Below are 27,602 nucleotides of genomic sequence, written 5' to 3' on the forward strand. Positions count from 1 at the left end.
ATAGCGGGGCTAAGGCAGGCTCCCTGCCTGCCTTGGCCCCGCACCGCTCCCGGAATCAGCCAGCGCCTCGTCCCTGCGGCCCCTGGGGGGGCAGAGGGCTCCAAGCGCTGCCCTCGCCTGCAGGCACCGCCCCCTGCAGCTCCCATTGGCCAGGAACGGGGAACCGTGGCCAGTGGGAGTTTCGGGGGTGGTACCTGCAGGCGAGGGCAGTGCATGGCAGAGCTGCCTGCCCCACGCCACCTCCAAGAGCCACTGCCAGACATGCTGGCCACTTCTGGGAGTGGCGCGGGGCCAGGGCAGGCAGGGAGCCTGCCTTAGTCCTGCTGCGCACTGCTGCCACCCTGCATCCGCTCAAGGTAAGTGGTGCTGGGCCGGAGCTTGCACCCCGAACTCCTCCTGCACCCCGCACCCCAACTCCCTGCCCTGAGTCCCCTCCTGCACCCCAACCCCTTGCCCTGAGCCCCTTCCTGCACACCGCACCCCCTCCCACACTCCGCACTCCCTCCTGCACCCCTGCCCCAGCCCTACATTCATGGCCCTGCATGCAATTTCCCCACCCAGATGTGGCCGTCAGGCCAAAAAGTTTGCCCACCCCTGCTCTAGCTCATCACTATTGTATCTGATGGAATGGCTGGTGCTAGGGAGATAAGTAAGTTGCAGTGGGACCTTTCCTTTCCTCATTCTCTCCGTTCCAGAAGCAGAATAGTGTTTCGACTAGCTACAGATGTGGTGGTGGCATAGTTTCACTTTTGTGTGTGTATGTTGGCTGTGTGATTAGAGAGATGTTGTCTGAGTGCTGGGTGTTTGAGACAGTGTTGGTTGTTGTGTTTGAGCACTGGATAGTGTCTGATTGTTTGGGTGCATGGGTGTTTGAGCCCTGAATATTCTATGTAGTGAGTGAGTGTGTGTGTGTGAAAATGCAAGCCCTGTGTGTGTGTGTGTGTGTGTGTGAGAAAGCCCTGGGTTGTGTGTGTGTTGGGAGTGAAGGCTGGGTGTAGAACCTTGTGTGCTTTTGTGTTGTAAGAACACTGTGGTGTGTGAGTGTAGGGTGTTGTGTGAAAGAAGCTGGGAATTGTGTCTGTGTACAAAGGTGCTGGATGCATGCATGTCTGGATCTATATTTAGAAAGGATATCTACTGGTGACACTCAGTCAGATGGGTGTCTCCCTGCCTCAGCTGATCCAGTCAGTGTGGGTGATGCACTTAGTAGGAGGCACCACCTGATGGTTTTTTCCTGAGTAGGGCGTGTTCATGTTAGTCTGTTATCTCTGTGTGTGTGTGTGTGTGAGATTAATTTGTTACCGGAATGTGTTGTTTGTGTTCGACTGTTACCTTTATGTGTGCTGACATGCATCTATGTACAGCGATCTTTTTAAAAGTGAATTTCATACTGGTGAAAGGTGCAGAACTTGCAGCCCCTAAAGACTTAATTCCCCTCTTTATCTCCAGAACAGGTACAGTGCAGGCTGCAGTCATGCAAACTAACTATCTCAGCCCAGATTCAAAGGGACCATCACTGGCAGGGATGAGAGGGGAATTCAGTCCTTGGTGCAGCCAATTAGTGCCAGTTGTGATTTTGGTTTTTAATGATGACCTGACCCCCTAGAACCTGGATGGTGATGTACCTGCCCATTTCACACAGGTTACCAAATATATTGTTTTATTTTTAAAATGTGGCCACTTGAATTGAACGTTTGGGTATAATTACTGCTCACACTGGGCAGAGGTGCTTTATTTTTATGAGGAGAAATATGGTCTTGTGACTAAGGCAAAGATCAGAGTCAAGAGACCCTAGTTCAGTTCTCTACCATACTACAGACTCACTGTATCATGGAATCATAGGACTGGAAGGGACCTCGAGAGGTCATCTAGTCCAGTCCCCTGAACTCATGGCAGAACTAAATTTATCTAGATCATCCCTGACACTGTGTAACATTGGTCATGTCACTTCTCCTCTATGTGCCTCAGATTTCTCAGCTTGGGGATATAATACTTACCTGCATTTCATGAGACTTAATTCAGTAAAATTCTTTGAGATCCTTAGGAAAAAAGGGCTAAAGAAGAGCAAAGTCTTAATTATAATGATTCTGTTTTCAGTCCAGTCTCAGTCCGTCCTTGATGTGGTTGATATAATTATGTGTATATACCACTATAGGTGGGGGGGGGGATTTTTTATGATCCCTGCCCCAAGGAGCTTACAAACTGGGTTGGATGCAATGTGATATGATGTAGGGAGAGATTACCTCAAGCCATGGAGAAGAAATTCCTCCCCCCACCCCCAATGAATATATTGCCAGTCCTAACCCATACAGGTGATCTTATTTAGGTGTGACTTGGATACAACATGAGGGACATTCCTCCCTAGCTATGATCCCACTCCTGAGATGAGGAGGTGACTTTATTAGGCTATAGCTGGCAGATGATGAAGGGGATGGTGTCATGGTGTGCTACAGCAGGTGGAATGGCCCCACTCCCCAGGATAGATCCCTCTCCTCTCCTCGTTCCCTTACCTGAGTCTGACTAGGATACACAGAACAGGACTAGGTTACTACTCCAGGACAAACTGTGTAAGCTTATCAGCAAGCAGGGTTGTCCTCCCAGGGATACAGTCCCAGGTCTGTAGTGACACAACCTTCCCTGGCTGTGACCAGTGAGCAAGAGGCTCTTCAGAAAGGTACGCTGATGTGGGGGAGTGCATCTTTCCCTCCACTATCAAGGCACAATTTGCTTGTATTTCAGCAGTCCCGTTTGTTCCTCTCTCCCCAGCAGACACTCCAGCTTCTGGCATCATGGCCTCTGACCTGGAAAGCAGCCTCACTTCCATAGACTGGCTCCCCCAGCTCACCCTGCGAGCTACTATTGAGAAACTAGGGGGTTCCTCGCAGGCGGGGCCCCCAGGGGCTGCCCGGAAGTGCCCCCCAGGCTCCCCCACTGACCCCAATGCCACCCTGAGTAAGGATGAGGCTGCAGTGCACCAGGATGGGAAACCGCGCTACAGCTATGCCACTCTGATTACCTATGCCATCAACTCATCGCCTGCCAAGAAGATGACACTGAGCGAGATCTACCGTTGGATCTGCGACAACTTCCCCTACTACAAGAATGCTGGCATCGGATGGAAGGTGAGGAACACTGTGGCTAGCGCAAAGTCTCCACCACCTTAAGAGAGCGCTCTTTCTTTTCTCGGTACAAAACATTCCCACTAAGCAAAGAAATGAGCCAGGTGTTAAAGGCAAAGCTCTAGTTACCAGCTGGAGGAAGTGCAGAGCCAAATGACCCTTAATTTCCCTAGAATTGATTGATTTATACATGTGGAGGTCCCCCTCCCTATTAAGAAGGGCCCACAAAAGTACTCTCTGCCAATCCCTTCCTGGCCCAGATACCATCCTCACTGTACCTTCTGTGGGCATACACAGAAGGCCTTGGTCTCCAGAACTGTCCATCCCTCTCCTTTCCTTAGTCTCTGTCCTGGCCCATCCTGCGTGTACATAGACAGCTTTGGCCTTGAGTGATCTCTCACCCCATCCTGGGCACACACAGAAGTCTTCAGTTTCCTCTGCAGTCCTTATCCTTCCTACATAGCATTTATTTACTTCTCTCCGTCCCTCTGCAGAACTCCATTCGCCACAACCTGTCTCTGAATAAATGTTTTCGAAAGGTGCCTCGACCGAGGGACGATCCTGGGAAGGTAAGGAATTGTCATGTTCCTGGGTGAGTCACTTACACCACAGGGAATAAGCCAGTGTTGCCCTTTCTGCCCAGGTGGTTAAAACTTTTAAATATGTACTATATATGTTAAAGCAATGAGATGTACTGCTGTGTTTGAAGACTCCAGAAACATACACTAAAAGGACCTGCAAAGAAATGAAAATGGCTGTCAGCCCACCTTTTCCCCCCTGCCTTGTGATCTTTACTTAGATTGAAATATTTTTTTCTCTGCCCTTTTTTTTTTTTCTTCCCCAATCTTTGAAATGCAGATCTTGTATTACCTGTTCTGCTTGAAAGACATCATGGGTGACTAGAGAACTGGAAGGATTATTACATCATGGATACCAGGGAAATGAAATCCAAGCACCTGAGAGCAGAACTGATATTTGTTTAAAGCTGTTTTATAACTTCGGGTTTTAAAAATATTGTTATCACCCACTGAATTCAAATACCCCAAAACAGTTGTAAGAAAAGCTCGCTTTGCTAAAAATTCTGCATTTCTGCACCTTCAGTAAGGGCTGAAGACGAAACGCCCAAGCTGCATCTCTGAGTTCCCAAGGGAGACTACCAAGAAAAAAAGAAATTCTGATATTACTAATGTAAATATATTGACAGGAACCTCATAAGTCTTTTTTTCTATATCATAATGCTTCAGAAAAGGGCCCAAGCCCAGATTCTTTTTTTCTTTGCAGATCACCGTTAAGGTACTGGGTCCTCAGGTGACATCACTTAGGTATCTAGGTAATACAGAATCATTATTTTGGGGATCACAACTCATAAGGCTCAGTTAGTGATAATGCCCTGTTTCAGTAAACCCTAACTGGCTGCATGCTAGTATGGAGGTTGGCCTTCACTTCTAAGGCCATCGTGTCCTGCCGTTGTAAAGATCAATTTAAATCACAATCGGAGGTTAATAACAGTCCTAGAGTTTAAGGCCAGAAGGGGCCTCCCGATCAACTAGTCTGACCACCTGTGTGTCACAGACCGCTAACACCTGCATGCTAAATCCAACAATCAAAATGAGACCAAACCAGTTTGCACCACAGGCAGAGAATAGAAGGGACTGAGATGCACAAGAGCCCCATGGCCCTGCAGTGGCATTGAAACGAGTAAGTGAGATATACCCAGATAATCCTGGCAAGTGACCTGTACCCACATGCTGCAGAGGAAGGTGAAAAACCCCCAAGGTGACTCCCAATCTGACCTGGGGGAAGTCCCAACCCCACATATGTTATTAGTTAGACCATGAGCAAGAGTCAGCCAGCCAAGCACCAAACCACCGTTTGGAACTGGGTCTTCAGAAATTTCCTAGCAAACGTGCTTTTAGGTCATCTTGCCCACTCTGATCATTATAGCTTAATTGGTCTAAACTCTTATTACTAACAAAGAAATTCCATGAAAGGCAGAGGACATTGATGGGGTGTGCAGACATAAAGGATGCACTTGGCCAGGCCATCTCCTGCCATGCTGGATCAGACCCTTCGTTTATGTTTTCTCTTGACCTGTCTCTCATGGTAGCTGGCACCTGGAGCTTCAGAGGAAGGCGTGAAATTCCCACAATAGCAATGTACTTCACTGTGCAGTCCTATACTACAGGAGGAAAACATCTTCCTGATGCCCAGCTGGCATTAGCTCATGCACTGTAGCATGGACATTGATATATTAGTTGATGTTCTGCGCTGTGGGTCTCAGTAACATCCTGCAGCAGGGAGTTCCTCTCACCACTGGATTTTCTTTCCAGGGTTCTTATTGGACAATAGATTCCTGCCCAGATATCTCCCGCAAGAGGCGGCACCCTCCAGACGATGATGTGAGTGTGGTTCTTTCCGGGAGCAGATGGGGCTGGGGAGGGCTGAACTTCCCTCTTACTCCAGCAGGGAGTCTTTCCTGCTTGGGGTCCCATTGGGGAAACAGGACGTGTCTGTGGGGAGGTGAACATGGAGTCTGAATTCTCCTCTTGTCCCCACCATGTGGCTTCTGTTGCTGTCACCCAATAGCGCCATCTAGTCCTGTCTGAAGAGCAGCTTTGTCCTCTTGAATGTTCTTCCACTACAGCCAGTACCTTGCTTTCCTAGGGCAGAAGCTTGTACAATGGAGGAGCTGGCTTCTCACCTGCTGCTTCCCTTCTCTGTCTGTTTCTGATTTCCTTGCCTCTTCTTTTGTCCCCCTGCTCACAGTTATCACAGGACTCCCCAGAACAAGAGGTGAATAAGAGCCCACGGGGGGCTGTCCCAGTCAGCACAGAAGCCTCTCTGCCCCCTGAGGCTACCTCTCAGCTATCGCTGCAGAGCACCACACCCATTGCCAGCTACAGTCAGGTGAGCGGCAGAGGAGGGGGTGGAGATGGGCAAAGTGAGAGACAGGGTAAGGGAGAAAGGGGGACAGGGTGACATAGATGGAAGAGTAAATCAGTGATGGGGAGGGCCATAGGGAAGAATGGAAACAGTGGGCTGAAGAGGGGAGATCAGTGACCAGGAGGGAAGTAGGGAGGAAGTGGAACAGGGGAAAGGAGCAGACGGGGCAGGGATAAAGCCATTAGGGTGTGAAGTGGCTGGAGGATGGGCTGGAGCTAGTATGTCCCTGGGAGGGAGAGGAGGATGGAGTCCCCCATTCTGGTAGGAGAGTTGCAAGGATTTTGAGGGGGAGACAAGACAGGTGATATGGAATTTGCTGGGTGTTCTTTTTCTGGGAGCAAGCCCCTACCTACCCCCTCAAATTCCTGAAGTTACAAAGCCAACGATCTATTTAGATATTTTTTTCCATATTATTGTCTGGCCTTTAGCAGGGCACAGGGCCCGTGGATGTGGCAGCCACTGTGGCAGGAGGGCAGGGACGTGAAGGGGCAGATGTGCCACCCCCGCTCTACAGTACTAACCACGACTTCAAGTTCTCCTACTCTGAGATCAACTTCCAGGACCTGAGCTGGTCTTTCCGAAACCTCTATAAATCCATGCTGGAGAAATCGTCCTCTTCCCAGCACGGTGAGTACCTGGCTTAGATGTATGGCGCATTGTATGTGTGCCCCTGTGATATCCCCTAGTAATGCCCCTACCGGCATCTCTCAGTCACTTCCTCTTTCTAGCAGCATGTGAAAAGAGGGTTCCCCTGCTTTCAAATGCTCTAGCTCCTCCCCGCACACACACAATGTGCAGTCCAGAAATTCTTCTTTCTCAGTCTGTCAGCCCTTCTCTCTCTTTCTCTAGAACTAACAATGATTTTTAAAAATAGCTGATGTTGAGTCAGAAGGAGCAATAAAAATTCCTAAAGGGCTAGAAGGATCAGCTTGTGAAGAAAGGCTTGAAAAGATAAATATGTGGCGGTCTGAGGTCATGAATTGCCATCTAAAGGTGCAAGTATTGTCAAGTTGTAAATCGCAGGAGACCGACAGTTATTTGGCATAAACTAAAGGTAGTGGGATGAAATTAGGCTGCGGAAGGGTCTCTTCAAAGGAAGGGGTGCAAGTTCCCATCACTTGGGTCGCTTAAAAGTAGGACTGGACAAAGCCCTAGAGAATAACTGTAGAGGAAGGGATAGGGTGGAGTGGACAATTTATAATCTACTAATCCATTTTCATCTTGAATTCCTCTGGATTCTGTGATTCAGGGAACAGCCACCAGAGGGCAGTGTCACACTTGCGACAAGAATAGGGGATGCAGAAAACCTTGAACAATTTCAGCTTGCTGTCCCTATATTTAAAGAGAGACATCCTTGAAAAGATCAGTCTGGTATGGGTAGGGCAGTATTATGAAACCAGGACCTACCATATATCAATAATCACTCAACTTTCAGTCAGTCAATCCTTCCACACTGCAGACAAACCCTGCTACTCTAGCAGAATCAAACAAACCTACAAGCAGAAGGACTCCGTGCAGTCACAGCTCTTCTGTGACAACAGTAATAATGATTTATTGTTTGTATTACCATAATGCCGACAAGCCCTAGTCATAGAGGAGGGCCCCATTGTGCTCGGTGCTGTACAAAAAGTCCAACCCCATAACTGTTGGGAGACCAGCAGCTCTCATAAGCTAAGCAGCGTCAGGTTTTGTCCAGAGTTGGACACCAAAGGGAAACTCATGGTGCTGCAAGAAGTTGTGCTGGTGACTCAGCTGGCGTGCTTTCCCCTCTGAGTCCGTACTGACCTCAGCGACAGGGGTGCTGTGCCCATAGAGGTGCTGCTGTTGGTTAAGATGTACAACCAAAGCCTACTTCTGATGATTGAGTCAGGAGCCCCATTGCAGGGAATGGATAGCTCCGGGGGTTTGGCAGGGGTATACTGGGCCTTTCATTTAGATTGCTCAAGTTCAGCTCATGTTGCTACTGCCTGAAAACAATTGTGGTACAGGTGACTTGTCTGGCTGGTCTCCGTTCTGTTCCCATCATCGCCAAAACTAGCTAATCCTTCCTTGGCAATCTTAGCTGAGAGCCAAAGGATTGAACCAGCCAGGGAGACTAAGCTCCCCTTTCACTCAAGTTAGGGTTTTTTAAATCAGTGGAAGTTTCGGAGTGCTCAGCTCTTCTGAAAATTAGGCCCCTTATTTAGGCGGCGAGCTATGGGCATAGCCTAACTTTTGGCAGCCAGTTTTGAAAATCTTGACTAGGAGTGTTCTCTCCATTCTCAATGCCAAAGTACTGCTTGGTAAATATTTGTGCTGTCCTAAATTCCTTTCACAGCTTCAGCTGAAGGAAGTTTTTGTCTCTTCTTCTGTGTTGTGTGGCTGTTAAACAGTTGCTGCCTTCCCCCCAGAGGCAGCTGCATTTCAGCAGTGTGAGAGTGACCCTTATATAGACTCTGTAGAGCACTTGAGGATGAAAGCTGCCAGAGTAGAATTAGAAAACCCAGACCAAAAAAGTTGAGGTTATTCATTCGTAACAGTGACTTAAAGGTGACCTCTGAAGGCAAAACCAAGTGTGCATGTGCCCTTTAATTGCTACTTTTACAGTGTCCTGAAGAAGCCTGAGAAATTGAGATGGGGTTGGGGTTGTTTTGCTTGTTGGCCAACTAAAGCAAGATCTCACATTCAGCTTGATGGCAGGCATTTCTGTGTTAGGATGTTTGTCAGTAGCACAATACATTTGAATGCTGCATCTGATCAATTGCAAGATTTCAGGGAATGTTCTAGGCATTAATGGGCAGAACCCTGTAGATTTTGGTGACGACTGGAAAACCAAAAGGAGAAAATGGCTGGCACATAGAGCCCCTGGTATCTGGTTAGCAGATCCAGCAGTTTCATCCACCTCTGTAATTGTCTAGAGATCAAAGGACAAGTTGATGACCGTTATTAATACCTTCCTGCAAAACAATATCCCCATCTCAGCTTTGCCCTTCTTCCCAATACAGTTTTAAAATGTTGACACCTTGAATGACATGTCCCAGACAGAAATAAAAGAAATGGGGGGGGGGGAGGGAATGAGGGTTCACACAGAATTCTTGGCATGGCGGGGGGGGGGGGAATGGGGTACTCTAGTGTGGGGGAGAACTGAGGGCCACGGGAGAAATACAGAGCTGCTAGCATGGGGGGAGGGGATGCGGAAAGTGATATTTTGGGGAGGAGACATGGGGGTACGCAGAGCCCCCTGGCTTGGGGAATGGTGTGGAAGGGTTGCAGAGTCCTGAAAAAGAGGGGATGGGATGGTGGCACACAGGGAGTTTATGGAGGGCATGGAGGAAGGCAAGGAGCTTCTGACATGTGCAATGCACTGAGCCAACCAAAACAACAGAATGTGCAACCCTCTAGTTATTTACATTAGAGAAGCGGCAAAGTTTCTAGCCCAAGTGCTTTTGAGCTACAAATGCAACAACAACAAAAACCATACCACACCCACAAAAGGAAACTTGGGGGGGAAAGGAACCAGATCTCACATGTCAACACTCACGTCGTCTTGTCTAACTTCAGCTTTGTGCAACACAGTCTCCTCCAGCAGAGCCACACGTATGTGACATTTCAGGAGAATGCGTTCAATTTTGGAAAAACGGCATTAAATAGAAACGTGGCCATTACTTAGACTTGGAAAGGCTCGGGTCATGTGCTATCCGTTTGAGCCTCCAGAGGGCACTCGAAGGACTGAGTGCGTTATTAGGGTCAGTGGGACGAAGTCGCACACAGGCAGGTGTTGGAGCTTGGCAGCCGCCTTACCCACATCTCTTAACTTTTGTTACTCCCCCCTTGCAGGTTTCTCGTCTCTCCTTGGCGACATGCAGCCCTCCAATCACAACTACTACATGTACCAGCAGCCGCAGGGCCCCTCGTCAGTGGGGGCTGCCCCCCCCCTCCACACCCCGAGCCCAGAGGGCTGTCCACCCCAGGGGGGCAAGCAGCAGGGTGGCGATGGCTATGGCCCCCCACCTGTGATGTCCATGCACCCACCCCCGATGCAGCATGGAGGGTACCACCAGCACCAGCAGCATCACGCGCACACCCACCCACAGCACCAGCAGCACCAGCAGCAGCAGCACCAGCAGCAGCAGTCACAGGCTTCAATCAACAGCGCTGGCTTTGGTGAGCTGCAGGGGGCAGAGGGGGCTGGGACAGTGTTGGGGTCCAGTAGGGTGCCCAGGGCTCCTGTGGTGAGCTCCCTCACAGCAGCACCCAGGCACTACAGAAGATGAGATACAAAGGGTGGGGAGAGGCTGAAACTCAGGTCTGAGTGAACTTGGAAGCTGCATTCCCCTTTCACCTCCAGCAGAGGGGGACCCAGCCCCACAAGGCATGGGGTGCAGAAATGAGGAGGGGGTTGAGCACTGAATGACCAGGGAAGCTGAATTTCTGTCCAGTGCAAATTTAGGGTCTTTTGGCAAGTGATGGACAGGGCCAGGTTCTGTTTATTTTGTATTACATGGGTGGGAGACAGGGCCGGATTAACCTTTTGTGGGCGTGGAGCCAAACATATGTGTGGACCCCTTTTGGAGGCAGTGGATCATGGCAAGGGGAGGTTGGTCCCGGAGCAAAGGGCTGGCCAGGGGAAATGGGGCATGGCATGGCAGGGGCGGTCTTGCTCTGCCCATCCCAGTGCAAGGCACTGTTTACAAACCAGCAGTCGCCAGATGCACACTGGCCTGCCCGGTTCTGTGTTGCCAGCCTGCCCCTTCCCCTCAGGGGCGGGCCCATGCCGCGCCACAAGGCCCCCCCACCCAACACCCATTTGACTCCCTATGCCCAGCGCCCCCCAGACCCCTTATGCCCAACGCCACCCCCCACCACAAATGCACAGCGCCCTGCACACCACCACCCCTGCCAGCGCCCCCTGGCCCACAGCCCCACCACATCTGCCCAGTACCCCACACAGAACCCCCACTTGCTAGCACCCCAACACAAACAGATCTCCCCCACCCGCCACTGCCCAGTGTCCTTCCCCACAGCCCCACCACCACAACTACACAGTGCCCCCCACAGGCCTCCGCACACTGCCCAGCAGCCCAACACACACAGACCTCCCCCCACTGCCCAATGCCCCTCCAACAGGCCCCCCACTGCCTAGCACTCCAAAACACACAAGCCTCCCGCACTGCCCAGTGCCCCCACCTCCTCACAGCCCAGCACCCTCCCACAGACCCACTCCCTCACGCCCTGCCCCCTGGGCGCACTCACTGACCCTGCTGAGCCAGCGCAGAGCAGGGATTCCCCCGTCCCAACAGAGTGCTAGGGAGCAGGACAGCTGAAGCTCGGGAGCACAGAGTGGTCCTGTCCCCCGGGGCCCCACCCAGCCCTGCCTGCCTGGCGCTGGTGCCTGCAGTGGAGGAGGCGTTTCCTTGCAGTGGCGAGAGGGGGAGGAGCCGCTGGCTTCCGCAGCCCGCCGCTTCTGCAGGGCGGCAGGGAGAGGCTGAGGGCTCCTCTCTGCCCCTGTCACTGGCAGGCAGCCACCAGGGCCCGAGAGGAGCACTCAGCCGGTTGGTCGGCCGAGAGGGGTGAGCAGTGGGTGCGGGGAGGAGCTGGGATGAAGAGGAGCCGGTGGGCAGGGCAAGGGGTGGAGAGAAGCCCTGGGCTGGCTGGCAGAGAGGAGCTAGCGGTGAAGGGTGGGGGGAAGAGGGGCCAGAGGTGGAGAGGAGCCAGCAGCTGAGGGTGCAGCGCAAGTGGAGTGGGCTGGGCCAAGGCCCCTTTTTGTGGGTGGGCCTGGCGCCACTGGCACCATTGTAAACCCGGGACCGGTGGGAGAAGAGGGGTGTTACTTCCTTGTAACTGACTTGTCTGCCTGGCTTTCCAGCATTCCCCCCTGAGTGGTGCTCCAACATTGACTCCCTGAAGGAAAGCTTCAAGATGGTGAACCGGCTGAACTGGTCTAGCATTGAACACTCCCAATTCTCAGGTCAGTAGGAGATCCCACCTCGTGGGAGACCCAGGTTCAATTCCCTGCTCTGCCACACACTCCTGTGTGACCTTGGGGAAGTCACTCAGCCTCTCTGGGCCTCAGTTCCCATCTGTACAATGGAGATAATAGCATTGCCCTGCCTCATGGATTGTGGGGAGGAGAAATCCACTCAAGATTTTTGTGGCCCTCAGATACAGCAGTGATGGGGGCAGTTAGAAGATAGATGAATGGCTTCCCAGTCCCTGCTGCTGCTTGTCCCACTCATGTGTCAGAGACATCATGCTGCAAATAGAAAAAAGCAGCTCCCCAGAGAGTGCACAGCAGAGATTAAAGGTGCGCATGGGGTGGGGAAGCCCTGAATGTGAAGAAAGGGACTCTCTGAGGGGATACAGCGGTGAGAAAGGAAATGGTGAGCCCTTGAGTGTGAGGAAAGGAGGATTGCCAGGGGAGTACCCATAGGGTTAGGGATTAGGCAAGAGGAGGGCGCATGATGCATGCAATAACTGGATTTCATCCCCCCCGTTGCCCTTGCAGAGCTGATGGAGAGCCTGCGCCAGGCTGAGCGGAAGAACTGGACCCTGGATCAGCACCACATTGCCAACCTCTGCGACTCCCTCAATCACTTTCTCACCCAGACTGGTCAGCTCCCTCACCTGGGGGGCCCTCAGCAGCCCCCCCGAATCTCTGATTCTTGCGCCCTGAATAGTGGCAAGCAGGAACAGTCCATGAACCAAGGTACACAGCAGGGTGGGCAGGAGGGGGACCCAAGATGCCATGCAAATGGGTGAGACGGATTCCCAGTTGTGTAGAGGTGCTGGACACCTTGTCACCATGCCAAGCACCATGGCACTGAACAGCCCCGTGCTATGTTGCTCTAAAACACTTAGACTTCGTCAGTGTCTTTCATACGGACTGTGTCCCACCCAGTGCTTAATTTGTAATGAAAGAGGTGCCGGAGCTCAAGCAATTTTTTTACTTTTATAACTAATGTGGCAAGCCCAGACATGCCGGGCTCAGCCCTGACCAGCCTTGGCACAAATGAAGCACTGGTCCCACCTGGCTCTAGAGAGTTTAGTACAGGAGAGATGGGGATGTATGTGCTCATAACACAGTGCATAGTGGTGTGAAGGCATTATCTGGTATGTGTGGTTGAGCGGCCAGTAACCCAGACAGAAAGCAATTAGAAAGCACACAGGCAAAAGGAGGAGGTGAGAGGTGTTTTGTCGATGGTCTGTGGAGAGGTGCCAGAGTGGCTGTTCCAGATGGTAGGAGCTAGAGAGAAGAAGATGGTCTCCCCTGCACTGAAGATCCTGTGATAGGAGAGAGAGTAGGATGATGCTCTATGAGGAGCGGACAAGGGCAGTGAGGAGAGATCATGGCCTTGCAGCACCTTGATTTTGACCCGACTTGGGACATGTCTAGGAAGGGGGTGATGGGCCAAAATTCCCCACTTTAACCCAGTAGAATAACAATATGGTTTTGGTACCGTGGCTGAGCTGTAACACGTTGTCAGGGCTTGTCCATTGAACACTTCCTGATTCTCCCTGGAGCGTGTCAGTCAGTCTGTTCTGTGGCTGAGCTGCGACGCCCAGTCAGTGCCAGGCGAGCTGGCTGAGGGGATCACTGATGGTTCTTTTCCCTTTCCTTTGGCAGTGAACTCTTATGGTCAGCCACAGCCTCCCCATCTCTTCTCCGGGCCATCTCCTATGTACCAGATTTCCACCCAGGACAATCCAGGGTATAATCGCCCAGGTAAGTGGTGAAATGATGACGTGTAATACAACTCCCACCCCAGCTGTCTCAGCCGTCCAGCAGCACATTCTAGCAGGGCCTTTCCCCTCTCTGTCAGAGAGCTGGAGTAGGGCTGAGGGAGCCTAGACTGCAGGAAATTGGGGATTGGACCTACTTTGAGCAGGGGTTGGACTAGATGACCTCCTGAGGTCCCTTCCAACCCTGGTATTTTATGATATGAACATTTTATTTCCTTATATGTGAGGGGGCCAGTGGTAAAGAACCAGAGGTCTGCAGGGCAGGATTGAGGGACATTGGCAGAGCTGGGTGGAGGGAGTCCAGGACTGCTGTTAGAGAGCTGGAGTAGGGCTGAGGGAGCCTCGACTGCAGGAGGTCCCACAGCGGGACACTGCCACGGCACTGGTGAGAGCAAGCTCAGTTGCCCGACTCCTCTCACCCCCCCCCGCCCCATCTCGTTGCCCCATCAAACCACTTTCCCATAGCCAGGTGCTCACTAGGCACTGCTGTGAGGAAGCTCATGTTGCCAGACTCCTTAGGCCTTAGTTAGATGCTGACTGAACACTGTTGAGGGCAGCCCATGGGGAATCTCCCATTGCTGCAGTTACCCTTAGATCACCTGAGCCCCTGCTCCCAATCTGGACACTGATAGGACACTGCCTTGGGGTGGAAACGTGTGCTGCCGGGGGAAGGGGGGAATGTGTCCTGGCAGGTCACTTCTCTGGGGAAGTTCATGCCAGCTGAGTCCTTCCCCTTTTATTGTTCCCAAGAACCCACTAGGACAGAGCTTGACTTCTCCGCTAACCATCTCTTTCCCTTTTTCTCCCTCTTCCCCTCCACTCAGCTCACCATCTGGTCCCCCGACCTCCAGTCCCTCCTCCAGGCGCCAATGAGGAAATCCCCGACGATTTCGACTGGGACTTGATCACTTAGCCCGTTACAGACTCGAGAGCCCGTCCCTTGTGAGGGACCTGGGAGGGAAGGGGGGCATGGGGTGAAAGGTCTCAGGTCCAGCTGCCCTGGCCTCCCTGCCTTGCCTGTATATAGATATATATTCTCTCTCTGCGCCAGAGAAGCCACCGCAAGATGCTGCCGAAGATAATCCTTCCTTGCGTCCTGTTTTACCTTCCTTTTTTTCTTTTCTTCATTATTATTATTATTATTATTATCAGTAATCGAGCACGGCTCTCCCCCACTGGCCTCGGACACATCAGATCGGCTCCCCCACATTGCGTGGTGCCCTGCGTGGGGCGGAGGGTGGAGAGATGGCTCCCTGATGCCATGACAAGACCTCAGAAGGCCGAAACCTCAAGAGCATCTTTCTCTGCCTCCCTCATTTTGTGTTTAACAATCCCTTTTTGCCGGTGAATCTGTTGTATTGGCTACCGGAGCGAGAGAGCCTAGTGGACCCTGGGAGCCTGTAATAATGTTGTTTGGTAAATGTTGTAAAGGTCAGGGGCTCAAAGGGACACTGGAGGGGTGATTTTAGCTCCGTGATCATTCTCACACCAGCAAGGGACGGCAAGAGAAGGAGGGAAGACCCTGAATATAAAGAAAGCAGAATCTCTATGCGGGTGAGATACAGCTGAGATTTGGGCTGAGCTGGGAGAGGATGGCCCTGAGTGCAGAAAAAGGAGAATTTCTAGCACAGATGCATTTGGGATTCAGAGACCACTGCCATTTATAAGGAGATCAGCGGGAACCCTGACCTGTTTTCTATGCTGACTTTTGCAGTCCCTGGGAATGTGAAGCCCACCTGTCGAGTAGGGGAAGCTTAGCAGGTGTATTTTGCACCAGCACTGGGGGGATCGGGAACAGCGCATCAAATAGAATTCCCCAAAGGCTTTTAACGTCACCTTTCCCCTCCCCCACCCCCATCACCTTCCATAAAAATACAGTGAAGCTTTTATTTGCATATCCAAAGAAGACACATACAAATTAGGAATCACTCCCCCTACCCCTCAGTTCTTGTTCTGTTAGTTATTCCCCCCCTTAATTTCTTGGAGGCTGTCCTTGCCTGTGGTGTAAGGATGCAAGCAAAGGGAGTCTTGTCTGCATAGGTATAAATACCCAGTGGTTGGTTCCCATTTCAGGAGCGAACCAAGGATGGAAAGAAGAAGCCACTGCTCAGAGTTGAGGGCAATTTGGGGACTTCTGGGTTATTGATTGGAGGGGCCCCCCCTCCCAGCTGAAGAGATGTGAGGCTTCACAGTTGTTATGTTTCAGAAGCACAGATGACAGGACAGGAGGTGTGGGGCAGATATTTAAACTGCTCAGCCAAAGGGAGGAATGGGGAGGATGGGTCAGACCCCTCATAGGTCAGCTGGAGAGAGAGCGGGTGAAGAGTTAGCACATCCCAAAATCCAGTCTCTGTGTGAGCACTTGCAAAGCAGGACGGGGAAGCCGTGTTGAAGCAGGAATGAGTGTTTAGCTGCCGTCCCCCCAGGTGTGTCCCCTGGCTGTCCCCCTGTTTCTAGCGTGGCTCTGTTCTGTCAAACCTCTTGTTTCCTCTTTCTATTTTGTAACTCCCTAGCCCCTGTTTATCGGTGAGGGGAACCAAGTTGGAAGCAAACCATCATGGGGACTCAACATGCCAAGGGTGGGGGAAATAATTTAGCATCGCTTTATAATTTGCTGTTGAGATAAACCAATTGGATCTTTGTCGGGAAGATGGACAGTCTCGTTGGATTTGAGGGGGGGGTGGGGGGGTACTGTTTTTTGTTGTTGTTTTTTTTTAAGTGGGCGTGGTCATCACTGAGCATTCCCAAGAGGAGTGGGGAATCCCAGAGTCGACTTCAGCATGGAGTTAGCCAGCGGTTCTATCTGCTGCCCAGGATGGGAATGATATGACCAGGAAGCCGTGTTCGGTTGGGTTTCTGTGGCACAGAGCAGCAGAGATGACCTCCCTCCGGGTGCCACTCAGTGCTTTGCAGGGGATGTTCCCAAGAGCCGGGCCCATGGAAGTTGTTCAGAAGGCCGTTTGGCCTTTCAGAGAACCCTGAAAACAAACCAAGATGGCTCCTTTGCATAGTCAAGTGCTCCTCACTTGCATATTCATTTGCCTTGTTTGCATATTCAGTTGCGCATCATTTGCATATGTAAATATATGCCGGTCAGTGTGCAAATTAGCCTTGCCCCCACCCCTGAAATATCGTGCATCATTTGTGGGCAAGATGGCATCGGATTGGACTCGTGGAGTCAAAGGGCTTCGCACTGGAACTGCACTGCAAGCTGGTGACATAGCCTGTCAGGAGTGAAGGGATGCAGTCAACGGAGATCAGCCTGCAAGTGAGAGGAGTCCCTTGCACCCCCTTGCACTTTGGTGTGGCCCATGATGCTTTGTGTCAAGGAGAGAGGAGAAGGGGTGTGGCCTCACGAGTTTATTTTTGTGCATGCTTTCTTAATAAAAACAAAAAGTGAATGTTTATGGTTTAACCCTTTTGGTGCTGGTGTAGAATTATTTTTCAGTGGCGGCTGGTCGGGCGAAACCACAAGATGTATCAACTTTATTGTTAGGGTTTGGCTCCTACCTGCATAGCCTGGAGAGAGAGGAGGAGCTATTGTAGCTGCCTGCACCAAAGTCAGATATGAAATCAAGACCTTCTGTAGGGAAGACAGTGAAAGAGCTGCACTGTTGAATCTTTACACTTCATGTAGATCAGTCAGTCTCAGCCTGTTCATTCTGTCCATTGCATGATTCACAGCAGAAAGGCAGCATGGAACTACCCCAAATGTAATGGGAAATGTTTGTATTTTTAATTATCTGCCTGTCACTGCACTGCATAACTTTGCATTTATTAACATTGAATTTCATCTGCCATTTTGTTGCCCAGTCACCCAGTTTGTAACCCTTTGCATTCACCTTTGGAATGAACTATCTTGAGTGATTTTTGTATCTCCTGCAAACCTTGCCATCTCACTGTTTACTCCTTTTTCCAGATCATTTATGTATATGTTGAACAGCACTGGTCCCAGCAGAGATGCTGGGGGGGACCCCACTATTTACCTGTCTCCACTGTGAAAACTGATCATTTATTCCCTACACTGTTTCCTATCTTTTAACCAGTTACTGATCCATGAGAGGGCCTTCCCTTATATCCCATGACTACTTACTTTGCTTAAAAGACTTCGGTGTGGGACTTTATCAAAAGCTTTCTGAAAGTCCAAGTAAACTGTAGCCACTGGATCACCCATGTCCATGTGCTTGTTGATGCCTTCAAGAATTCCAGTAGATTGGTGAGGCATGATTTCTCTTTCCAAATACCATCTTGGCTCTTCCCCAACATATGTTCATCTGTGTGTTTGATAATTCTGTTCTTTAAGTGCCTGGTACAGAAGTTAGGCTTACCAGCCTGTAATGTCCAGGATCACCTCTTAAACCCTTTTTAAAAATTGGCATCACATTAGGTTTCTTCCAGTCAACTGGTACAGAGGCTGATTTAAGCAATAGGTTACATACTACAGTTAGTAGTTAAACTGTGGTGCCCAAAACTGAACACAGTACTCTTACTAGACCTTACTAGGGTGGAGTAGAATGGGACAGTTACCTCCTGTGTCTTAAATACAACACTCATGTTCATACATGCTAGAATATTAGCCTTCACATTGTTGGCTTGTATTCAATTTGTGATCCACTATAACTCCAGATCCTTTTCAACAGTACTACCATGTAGCCAGTTATTCCCATTTTTATAGGCGTACATTTGATTTTTCTTCCTTAAATGAAGTACTTTGCATTTGGCTGATTGAATTTCATTTTGTTGAACAATTCTACAATTTGTTAAGGTCATTTTGGGTTCTAATCCTGTCCTCCAAAGTCTTTGCAACCCTCCCAGCTTGATATCATCTGCAAAATTCATAAGCACACTTATCCCAGCCATTAATGAAAATATTGAATAGCACGGGACCCAGGACTGACCCCAGTGTTTACCCATGAGATATTCTCCATCCCCTACCCCATTTTGACAGCAAACCATTGGTAACCACTTGTGCATCCATCTTATTGTAACTTAATCTAGACCATATTTCCCTCGTTTGCTTTTGAGAATGTCATGTGGGGCTGTGTCAAAACCTTACTAAAATCAAGATACATCACGTCTACTTCTATCCCTCCCTTGCCCCCCATTCGCTAGGCTAGTAACAATGTCAACGAAGAAAATTAGGTTAGTTTGGCATGATTTGTTCTTGGCAAATCCATGTTGGCTGTTACTTACCACCCTATTATCCATTAGGTGCTCACAAATTTATTGTTTAATAATCTGTTCCAGTGTCTTTCCAGATATTGGAGTTAGGTTAACTGGTGTATAATCTCCTGAGTCCTTTTTGTTCCCCTTTTTAAATATAAGTACTATGTTTGCCCTTCTCCAGCTCTCTGGGACCTCACCTGCCCTCCATGAGTTCTCAAAGATAATTGCTAGCAGTTCAAAGATTGCTTCAACTAGTTCCTTAAATATCCTAACTTGAATTTTGTGAGGCCCTTCTGACTTGAAGACAGCTAACTTACCTAAATAATCTTTAATGTGTTCTTTCCCTATTCTAGCTTGTGTTCCTTGCCCCTTCTTAAATATTGGCTTACAATTAACCTCATTAGTAAAGACTGAAGTAAAATAGGCAGTGAAAACCTCTGCCTTTTTGATGTCTCAGTTATTAGCTCTCCTTCTCCACTAAGTAATGGACCTACACTTTCCTTCACCTTTCCCTTGCTCCCAATACATTTGTAGTACCTGTTCTTATTGCCTTTTATGTCCCTTGCTGGGTATAATTAATTTTGTGCCTTAGCTTTTTTGATTTGGCTCCTACATGCTTGTGCTATTCTTTTGCATTCATCCGTAGCAATTTATCCATGTTTCCACTTTTTTGGTTCTCAGGTCATTAAAGAGCTCCTGATGGAGCTATATTGGCCTCTTACTATTCTTCCTATATTTCCTTCCATCAGGATAATTTGCAGTTGTACCTTTAATATTGTCTCTCTAAGAAATTGCCAACTCTGCTGCATTCCTTTTTCCCTTAGATTTTCTTCCCAGGGGACCCTACCTACCAGTTCTCTGAGTTAGTTAAAGGCTGCTTTTTGGAAGTCCATTGCTTCACTCCTTCCTTTCCTTCGAATCAGGAAATCTCGAATATCATGATCACTTTCACCCAGTTTGCCTTCTACCTTCAGATTGCAACAATTTCCTCCATTAGTCAGAATCAAGGCTAAAATAGCTGCCCCACTTGTTACTTGTTCCACCTTCTGAAACAAAAAGATGTCCCAATACATTCCAAGACTTACGGGAATTTTGTGGTTTGCTGGGTCACTTTCCCAACAAATATCTGGGTAGTTAAAATCACCCATTGCTACCAAGTCTCATGTTTTGGATATTTCTGTTAATGGTTCTAAAAATGCCTCATCCATCCCACTTCCTGCTTTGTGGTGTATAGTAGACCCCTACCATGATGTCACCACTGTTTGGTGCAGCATTTATCTTCACTCAGAGACTTGGGAGTCATGGTAGTGTCCATGTGTATAGACAGTGCTCTCTTGCTTTAAAACTTTTCCATATGCATCTTTTACTTTGCACGTCTGAGCATTGGAGAAGTTTATATCTGATCAGAACGGTGGCTTTGGTCTATCTCTAAGATTTTGCACTGAAGGAAACAACTGGCTCTTTGTGTGCATGACTGTTTCTAGCACTGTGTGTATTTGTGTGGCCACTTCCTTCCATATCTCTCAGTCCTTTCTTGTGCCTAATGGAAGCATACAGTTTGAATTCAGGCACACCACTTTCACAGCCATCTCCCTTCTGAAATTTTACAGAAGGGGTGACCCAGCTCCAGCCTGCTCAGGGTTACATGCTGGATGGCAACCCCTGCTCTGATTGCTTGGGTATCCAGCAGCTTTAGATGTAGTAGGGACATCTCCATGATTAGTGGGACCTACCTCATCACTGTATCTCAGGCTGTAATATCAAGGGGACCTTCTAAAGCCATAAAGGAGGCTCCTATTTCTAATGAACACTTGTCCACAGCATGAGGTTTGTTTTTCTGAAAATTGTTCCTTATGCCCCAGTTACTGATTTTGTGCAGTGATGTATTAGCTGAGATGTAGAAACTCTCCTTGAGCTGGCATGGAAAATAAGAGAAGTGGCCCTTTGGAGACAGGAATAGGAGGAGGAATAGGAGGAGGAGAGGATGAAGGCCATGACTAACTGAAACTGAAAGACCCTAAGAATATTGGCATGAAAGGCAGCTTCCATTGCTGATGAGCAGGTAGGGGATGTCTGCTACAATGCACTGTTGTGAGGAAAACTAGCACTCCCAGAGTGCACTCCTGCTGGGCACTGCTGTGAAAAAGTTCAGGGTCCCAGCTGAAGAAGAGTTAAGGCTGGGGAAAGGTATGATGACAAATTCCAAGGAGAAATGTCAAAGTATCTTCTCTCTGTAATTTAGCAGGCACAGATGATGTGATACATGCTTAATAAATGTGGTACATAGATATTCTGCAACCACATTCTTATTTAGTAATGTCAAGGAGTAACTACATAATTCCCCCACACATCTTCTCACAAGTGCACTTCTCTCTCTCAGATAGGGGGCTCTCTGCCTCCCTTGTGTGTCCCATCAGAAGATTCAGTTCAGAATAGGCCAATCTCCCCACTCTTTAGGAGGCTATTAAAGGGGAGGTTGGCCTGTTCTGAACTGCCCCAGTCCCCATGGGCATCCCGTACAGATTATTGTCAAACTCATTGTTCTGGCTCTGCTGTCCTCAAGCAAAAAGTCACAGCCATGGAAGGGGCAAATGTCTTCCTCCTGCCCTGGCAGTGCTGTCTGGAATCCCCATTTTAGAGGGTATTGCTGCTGATATCCCTGTCTGCTGAAGTCTTGGTCCTGTCCCGTGAGTAGGAAGTGGAGCGTGTAACTTCCTCGCTGAAGGCGACCTCCAAGATGCCCTGCACTGATTGGCGTGCCTTCCGCCTGAAATCCCGCCCCACAAATACGTAGAGCAAAGGGTTGATGCAGCTGTTGGCATAGGCTAGTGCTGTAGAGAGGTGGTCCCACAGTGCCACTGTCTCCCTAAATCTGGTGCCTGGCATAGCTAGGAGAGACAGTGCCTCAACTGCATGAAATGGAGCCCAGCAGACAAAGAATGCTACTACCACAACCAGGATCACTCGCAGGGTCTTACCACAGGGTTTGGTAAATCGGGCTCCATGCATCTTGACGGCAATAAGAATGTAGCAAGCTGCAATTATGCTAAAGGGAAGGAGGAAGCCAAAAACAATCCTGGTAATACTGATGGTCAGTAGGGTGGTTGGCCGACTGCTGTAGGAGAAGTAATCATTCAAGTTCCCCAGTAAGTCAGTATCATTGTAAAGGCTGCCAGGAATATCAGCACTGGAGAAATTAACAGGATTTTCATCTGGGGATATGCCAGAGCTCAACGCTGAATCATTCCAGTTCCCATAATCCATATAATCTCCATAATCCCTATAATCTCCAAATTGATAACGACACACAGTTTTGCCGAATTCATCTGTGAAGGTCTCACGGTAGAGGAAGGCAGGACAGCACATAACAAAGGCCAGGAGCCAGATACAACCGCACATCACTGATGCAAGCCTCACAGTACGGTGGTTCTGACACCAAACTGGCTTCATTACCATCAAGCACCGGTCAGTGCTGATGGCAGTGAGGAGAAAGACACTGGCAAACATGTTGAGGATGATGGCTGATGGGATAACCTTGCAGAGGAAGTGGCCATATGGCCAGTACTCATGGAGGATCAGGTGAATGATGGAGAATGGCAGAGACATGCAGCACAGGAAGTCAGCCATGGCAAGGTGCAGGAACCACACAGTGTTCACGGTCCGCTTCATTTTCAGGCCAGCCACCCAGATCACCAAGCCATTGCCCAGGAGACCCAGGATAAAGGTGACAATGAAGATAATTAAGGAACCAATGATTTCTGGCGCGTACTGTAGCGTGGCACCATCATCTGGCTTGTAGGTGCTGTTACTCCTCAGGAGCAGAGACATAGTCTTTAGATACTGGTGGCAAAAAAATAGAAGATCATTTGCTATACCATTAACACACCCCATTGCCAGCTGTATGTGCCCAACCCCAAGATTATGCTTTCTGTATGTATCAAGACATCTTTGTGTGGGTTATCAGGAGTAGGGGTTGAACCTAGAAGCTATAAATATGACAGCACAAGTCCCCCCTACTGCCTGAGCAGGAAGACCTGGCTGTACTAGTGCAAAGGCTGTAGCCAAATCATACATCTCTATGTGGTCTAGCCACGAGAAGTGGTCATAGTGCCACAGTGTAAATGTTGGTGTACTCAGATTCTCCTATGTCCAAAATAGCCTTTAATGCCAGCACTATCCTTAGTAGAGATTATCCTTTATTTACGCTCCCGGTCACCCTAATTCCAGCTGTCCCTCCTCATCTCCTTTTAACTCTCTATAAAATATAAATAATTCTCTCCTTTACTGCCAAAACTTAGTCTTAGTTCCTCTTTCCTTTAAAATAGAAGTGGTTCCCTCTCTCTTGGGTGGTGAGGTTTATGCCTTGAAAGCAATTTTTGTATTCCCATGAGCCTCTGGTTTGCAACTGTTTCCATGATGTTACAGCTAGAACAGTAGAGTCAGCGATTCTATACAGAAGGGGACATTTCCAGCAAAAGTCTTGTGTAAACTTTCCTTCTCCCCTGCTTTCCTAGCCAATGCAGCTTAATCCTGAGCATCCCCCAACCCCCACTATTCCAAGGAAGAAGAGACACAGGATGAAGAGTAAGAAATTGATGGATAGAAAAAGACAAGTAAATAAAGAGGGATATTGAGAGAAGGAGAGAAATTGGAATATGGAGTAATAACAGTACTTGGTACTTCTTGTCCATAGATCTCAAAGACCTCTACATAAGTCAAAAAGTGTCATTCGATAGTACTTAGTCCTGCCATGAGTGCAGGGGACTGGACTAGATGACCTCTCGAGGTCCCTTCCAGTCCTGTGATTCTATGATTCTCTCTAGATGAAGAAAGAGGCACAGAGGGATTAAAGTACAGTTTTACTCTGTAAAGCGGCAATGTAAAAACAACACCTCTCCCTCAACCCTTGGATGTGTTCAGAGCCAGATTTACTCACTTGAATGAATAAAACAGTTTTGACTGCTTTTTACTTATGTTCCCCGAGCAGAGCCAAGATAGCTCAGTGAGAGGGAGCTTGATTCTATTTCTTCCTGTGCATTAACAGAATTGTTTACAAGTTCCAGGCAGTTAGACTGATGCTGTCAAGATTCCTCCCCCACGCTGAACTCTAGGGTACAGATGTGGGGACCTGCATGACAACCTCCTAAGCTTACTTTTACCAGCTTAGGTTAAAACTTCCCCAAGGTACAAATTAATTTTATCCTTTGTCCTTGAAATATCCACTGCCACCACCAAACTCTAACTGGGTTTACTGGGAAACGTAGTTTGGACACGTCTTTCCCCCCAAAATCCTCCCAACCCTTGCACCCCACTTCCTGGGAAAGGTTTGGTAAAAATCCTCACCAATTTGCATAGGTGACCACAGACCCAAACCCTTGGATCTGAGAACAATGAAAAAGCATTCAGTTTTCTTACAAGAAGACTTTTAATAGAAATACAAGTAAATCGAAGTAAAGGAATCACCTCTGTAAAATCAGGATGGTAGATACCTTACAGGGTAATTAGATTCAAAACATAGAGAATCCCTCTAGGCAAAACCTTAAGTTACAAAAAAGACACACAGACAGGAATAGTCATTCTATTCAGCACAATTCTTTTCTCAGCCATTTAAAGAAATCATAATCTAACACATACCTAGCTAGATTACTTACTAAAAGTTCTAAGACTCCATTCTTGGTCTATCCCCGGCAAAAGCAGCGTACCCACAGACACAGACCCTTTGTTTCTCTCCCTCCTCCCAGCTTTTGAAAGTATCTAGTCTCCTCATTGGTCATTTTGGTCAGGTGCCAGCGAGGTTACCTTTAGCTTCTTAACCCTTTACAGGTGAGAGGATTTTTCCTCTGGCCAGGAGGGATTTTAAAGGGGTTTACCCTTCCCTTTATATTTATGACAGATGCCAAACCCATAAAGAGCATCAGGTTGCAGAAGTATCACTGAGGGCATGATCGGAAGAGAGTGAAGTTGCACAGGGGTTACCAAGGGTCTAATTCAGCATGCAATATCTTTATTATTGCTGGTGAAGCAAGAGAAGGAGAGAACCCAGCGTGATTCTGTTGTTATTATTATCATCATATACATTTCTGTTACACTATCAACTGGGCTCCAATCAGATACTGAACACACAATAAAAATCAAACAGGCCCTGCCCCAAAGGCTTACAGTCTGTAACATACGCTGAAACAAAAGATGGATGAAACACAAAGGAGGGGAGGACAAGAGAAACAATAATGGTTAACATAATAAGCAGCAGTCTTACCACATCAGCTGCCTACCCATTGTCAAGAGATCTGTAGGCATCACAGCAGAGGTGAGTTTTAAGAAGGGACACTATGAATTGTGATGGGGGAGCTGCTCCCAACATAAGGGGCAGCATAGCTGAAAGCATGAAGGTGCTTGAGGAAAATGGCTAATAAAGGCTTGGTAAGGGAGGGCTAAGCTGCCTTCAAAGTAAAGACTAGTAGTTTGTATTTGATACAGTGAAGAAGAGAGAGCCAGTGGAGGGAAACAAAGGGCTGGTGGGTGTGGAGGTGACGTGGTCAGAGAGACTACTCAGGAAGAGTAGCATTTTGAATTGATTTGAGGTGTGCATTGCAAGATCCCAGAAGAAGGCAAGGTCTACACTACAGACCTATATCTGTATAACTGCATCGCAATGGGCTGTGAAAAATCCACAGGCCTGAGCGACAGAGTTACATCGACCTAGTCCCCCAAGTGGAGACTGCACTACATCGACAGGAGAGCTTCTCCCACCAACACACCTGCTGTCTCACAGGGAGATGGATTAACTATGCAGGTGGGAGAAGCTCTCCCGTTGGCATAGGAGCATCCTCAATGAGCACTACAGTGGGGCAGTTGCACCGGTGCTGCTGTGTCCCTGTAGCGCTGTACGTGAAGACAAGCCCCAGGTTTGTTGGGCCGGGAGTTAGAAAAAAAGGACATTGTTTTATTTGTCACCACAGTGCATTTGATATATACATAAATCCTTGAGAGAGACGGTCAATGTGGGACTCACAATGCCGCTTTTCAGAGCAGAAATGCACTTTAAATGACATCCCCAGGGTCCCTCATGGAGTCAGTGACACAGAGGGAATAGAACCCAGGTCTCACTATTCCTCGTCAAGTTGTAATAAATCCCAGTTGTGCAGGCAGAAGGCAAAGTTACTGTATAAACCACACACCCCTTGGAGGGCTGAGGCTAAAAGCCTGCTCCTTCAACTCCAAATCACAGGCCATTATTATTCCAGCTAAAGATCACCCCTGTCCTGCTTATTGTACTAGCAGGTCCCTTATCCTTCCTGGGGGGGTGCTGCTATGGAGTAACCTCCTTCGCTGATACACACACAGAGCCAAGACGGAACGCTGCCCTGGCCACTGGACCAAGCTGCCTCTCAGAATCTACACAGTGGATAGTCAAAAGAAGATGCTTTATACACACTGAAATCAATCCTGCTCCAAGACAGGGAGCTGGATGAATCCATCTAGAGGGTCCTGTCACACTCTCCCACCCAAGGTTTTCTAGATCCCTAAAAGAGAGAGGCACAGGGAGAGAGAGACGCTTTAAGAAGGCATGGAGGCAGTAACAAATGACTACAAAGATAGGGAGAGAGAGAGAGACACTTTAAGAGCGACAGATGGAGGGAAAGAACAACCGAGAGAAATTGCAGAACACAAAGATAGAATGCTGTCTGCCTTCTGTACATACCCTGGTACAGCAGATTCCTTAATTGACTGGGGAGCAAGAACCACCTTGATCGTAGGTCTTGTCTTAAGCACTGGCTCTGGAGTCATCAGAGAAAAACTTTAAAAAAGTCAGTTCCTAAACTGACCATATAAGTCCATTATTTGAAGATTTTTCGCACCCAAGCGGAAGGACAAGAATGAGTCACTTCTATAATCAGATGACATGAGCTGCAAAACAACTGGCCAAATGCTGTCAAGATAAGGCAAAAGTGGCATGTGGACAAATATGGTGCTTACAGCAAGAAGGAATGGAAGAGTAAGCAGATCCAGAAGTTATTAGGAACATAGATATGCCTATTGGAAATCAGTTTTTATCAGAAAATTTGACTAACCACATGAGATCAAAGCAGTAGATTTTGTCTCTTGCCTCTTGCCATGATAACATAGATCATTGCTCCATCTAGTTCAGTATCCCATAGCCTGCTGGACCACATCATATTATTGGTCTATTTTGTCTGGTATCCCACTTCCTGTTGTAGCAGATCAGAACATTGATCCATGTGGTCGTGTATCCTGTCTCCTGCATATTGGATCAATCTAATCTTATATCCCACTTCCTGTTAACCTAATCTAATCTGGAATACCATGTCCAATAGAAGCCAGTGCCAGATGCCTGAAAAAGAAGACACAAAACCTTATAATGCACCTCACTGCAAGGAAATTTCTTCCCAACCACCAGCCGATGATAAGATTTCACTCTGAAGCATGAGCCTTAGCCATTTTTATCATAGGTTGCATCACTGAAAATACTACAGCTTACTGATTTATGTAGGTTTCAAATCTTGTTACTTTTACTCTGCATTTTACCTCAATAATATCATGCAGTGAGAAGTTACATAGATTAATTGGCCAAGCACAGTGGGGCCTTACATTCAACTCAACAGTATTTCTGTTTGTCTGTGCAAAACCTTACAC

General features: G+C 48.4%; 2 protein-coding genes across 4 annotated transcripts in view; one reads left to right on the forward strand and one right to left on the reverse strand.

Annotated features, from left to right (window-relative positions):
* FOXJ2 (forkhead box J2) overlaps window positions 1-17,328 on the forward strand; it is a 34,169-nt gene extending 16,841 nt beyond the window's left edge. Inside the window, exons 2-11 of one of the 3 annotated variants that reach the window (XM_074935349.1) lie at window positions 2,767-3,122; window positions 3,614-3,688; window positions 5,450-5,518; window positions 5,886-6,026; window positions 6,494-6,689; window positions 9,879-10,205; window positions 11,908-12,009; window positions 12,547-12,747; window positions 13,666-13,764; window positions 14,606-17,328. In XM_074935349.1, the coding sequence (XP_074791450.1) occupies window positions 2,790-3,122; window positions 3,614-3,688; window positions 5,450-5,518; window positions 5,886-6,026; window positions 6,494-6,689; window positions 9,879-10,205; window positions 11,908-12,009; window positions 12,547-12,747; window positions 13,666-13,764; window positions 14,606-14,694 (1,632 nt within the window). In that variant the 5' untranslated portion in view covers window positions 2,767-2,789 and the 3' untranslated portion in view covers window positions 14,695-17,328. Of the gene's footprint in view, window positions 1-2,766; window positions 3,123-3,613; window positions 3,689-5,449; window positions 5,519-5,885; window positions 6,027-6,490; window positions 6,690-9,878; window positions 10,206-11,907; window positions 12,010-12,546; window positions 12,748-13,665; window positions 13,765-14,605 lie in introns of all 3 variants that reach the window. The other 2 variants (XM_074935330.1, XM_074935340.1) reach the window with 2 other exon arrangements.
* Window positions 17,329-21,321: 3,993 nt separating this feature from the next.
* Window positions 21,322-22,775, reverse strand: LOC141984941 (C3a anaphylatoxin chemotactic receptor-like). The gene has a single exon (XM_074948530.1). The coding sequence runs from the start codon at window positions 22,773-22,775 to the stop codon at window positions 21,582-21,584; it is 1,194 nt and encodes a 397-aa protein (XP_074804631.1). The 3' UTR covers window positions 21,322-21,581.
* Between the last annotated feature and the right edge of the window lie 4,827 nt (window positions 22,776-27,602).

Source organism: Natator depressus, chromosome 1 (assembly GCF_965152275.1).
Source record: "Natator depressus isolate rNatDep1 chromosome 1, rNatDep2.hap1, whole genome shotgun sequence".
Lineage (NCBI taxonomy): Eukaryota > Metazoa > Chordata > Testudines > Cheloniidae > Natator > Natator depressus.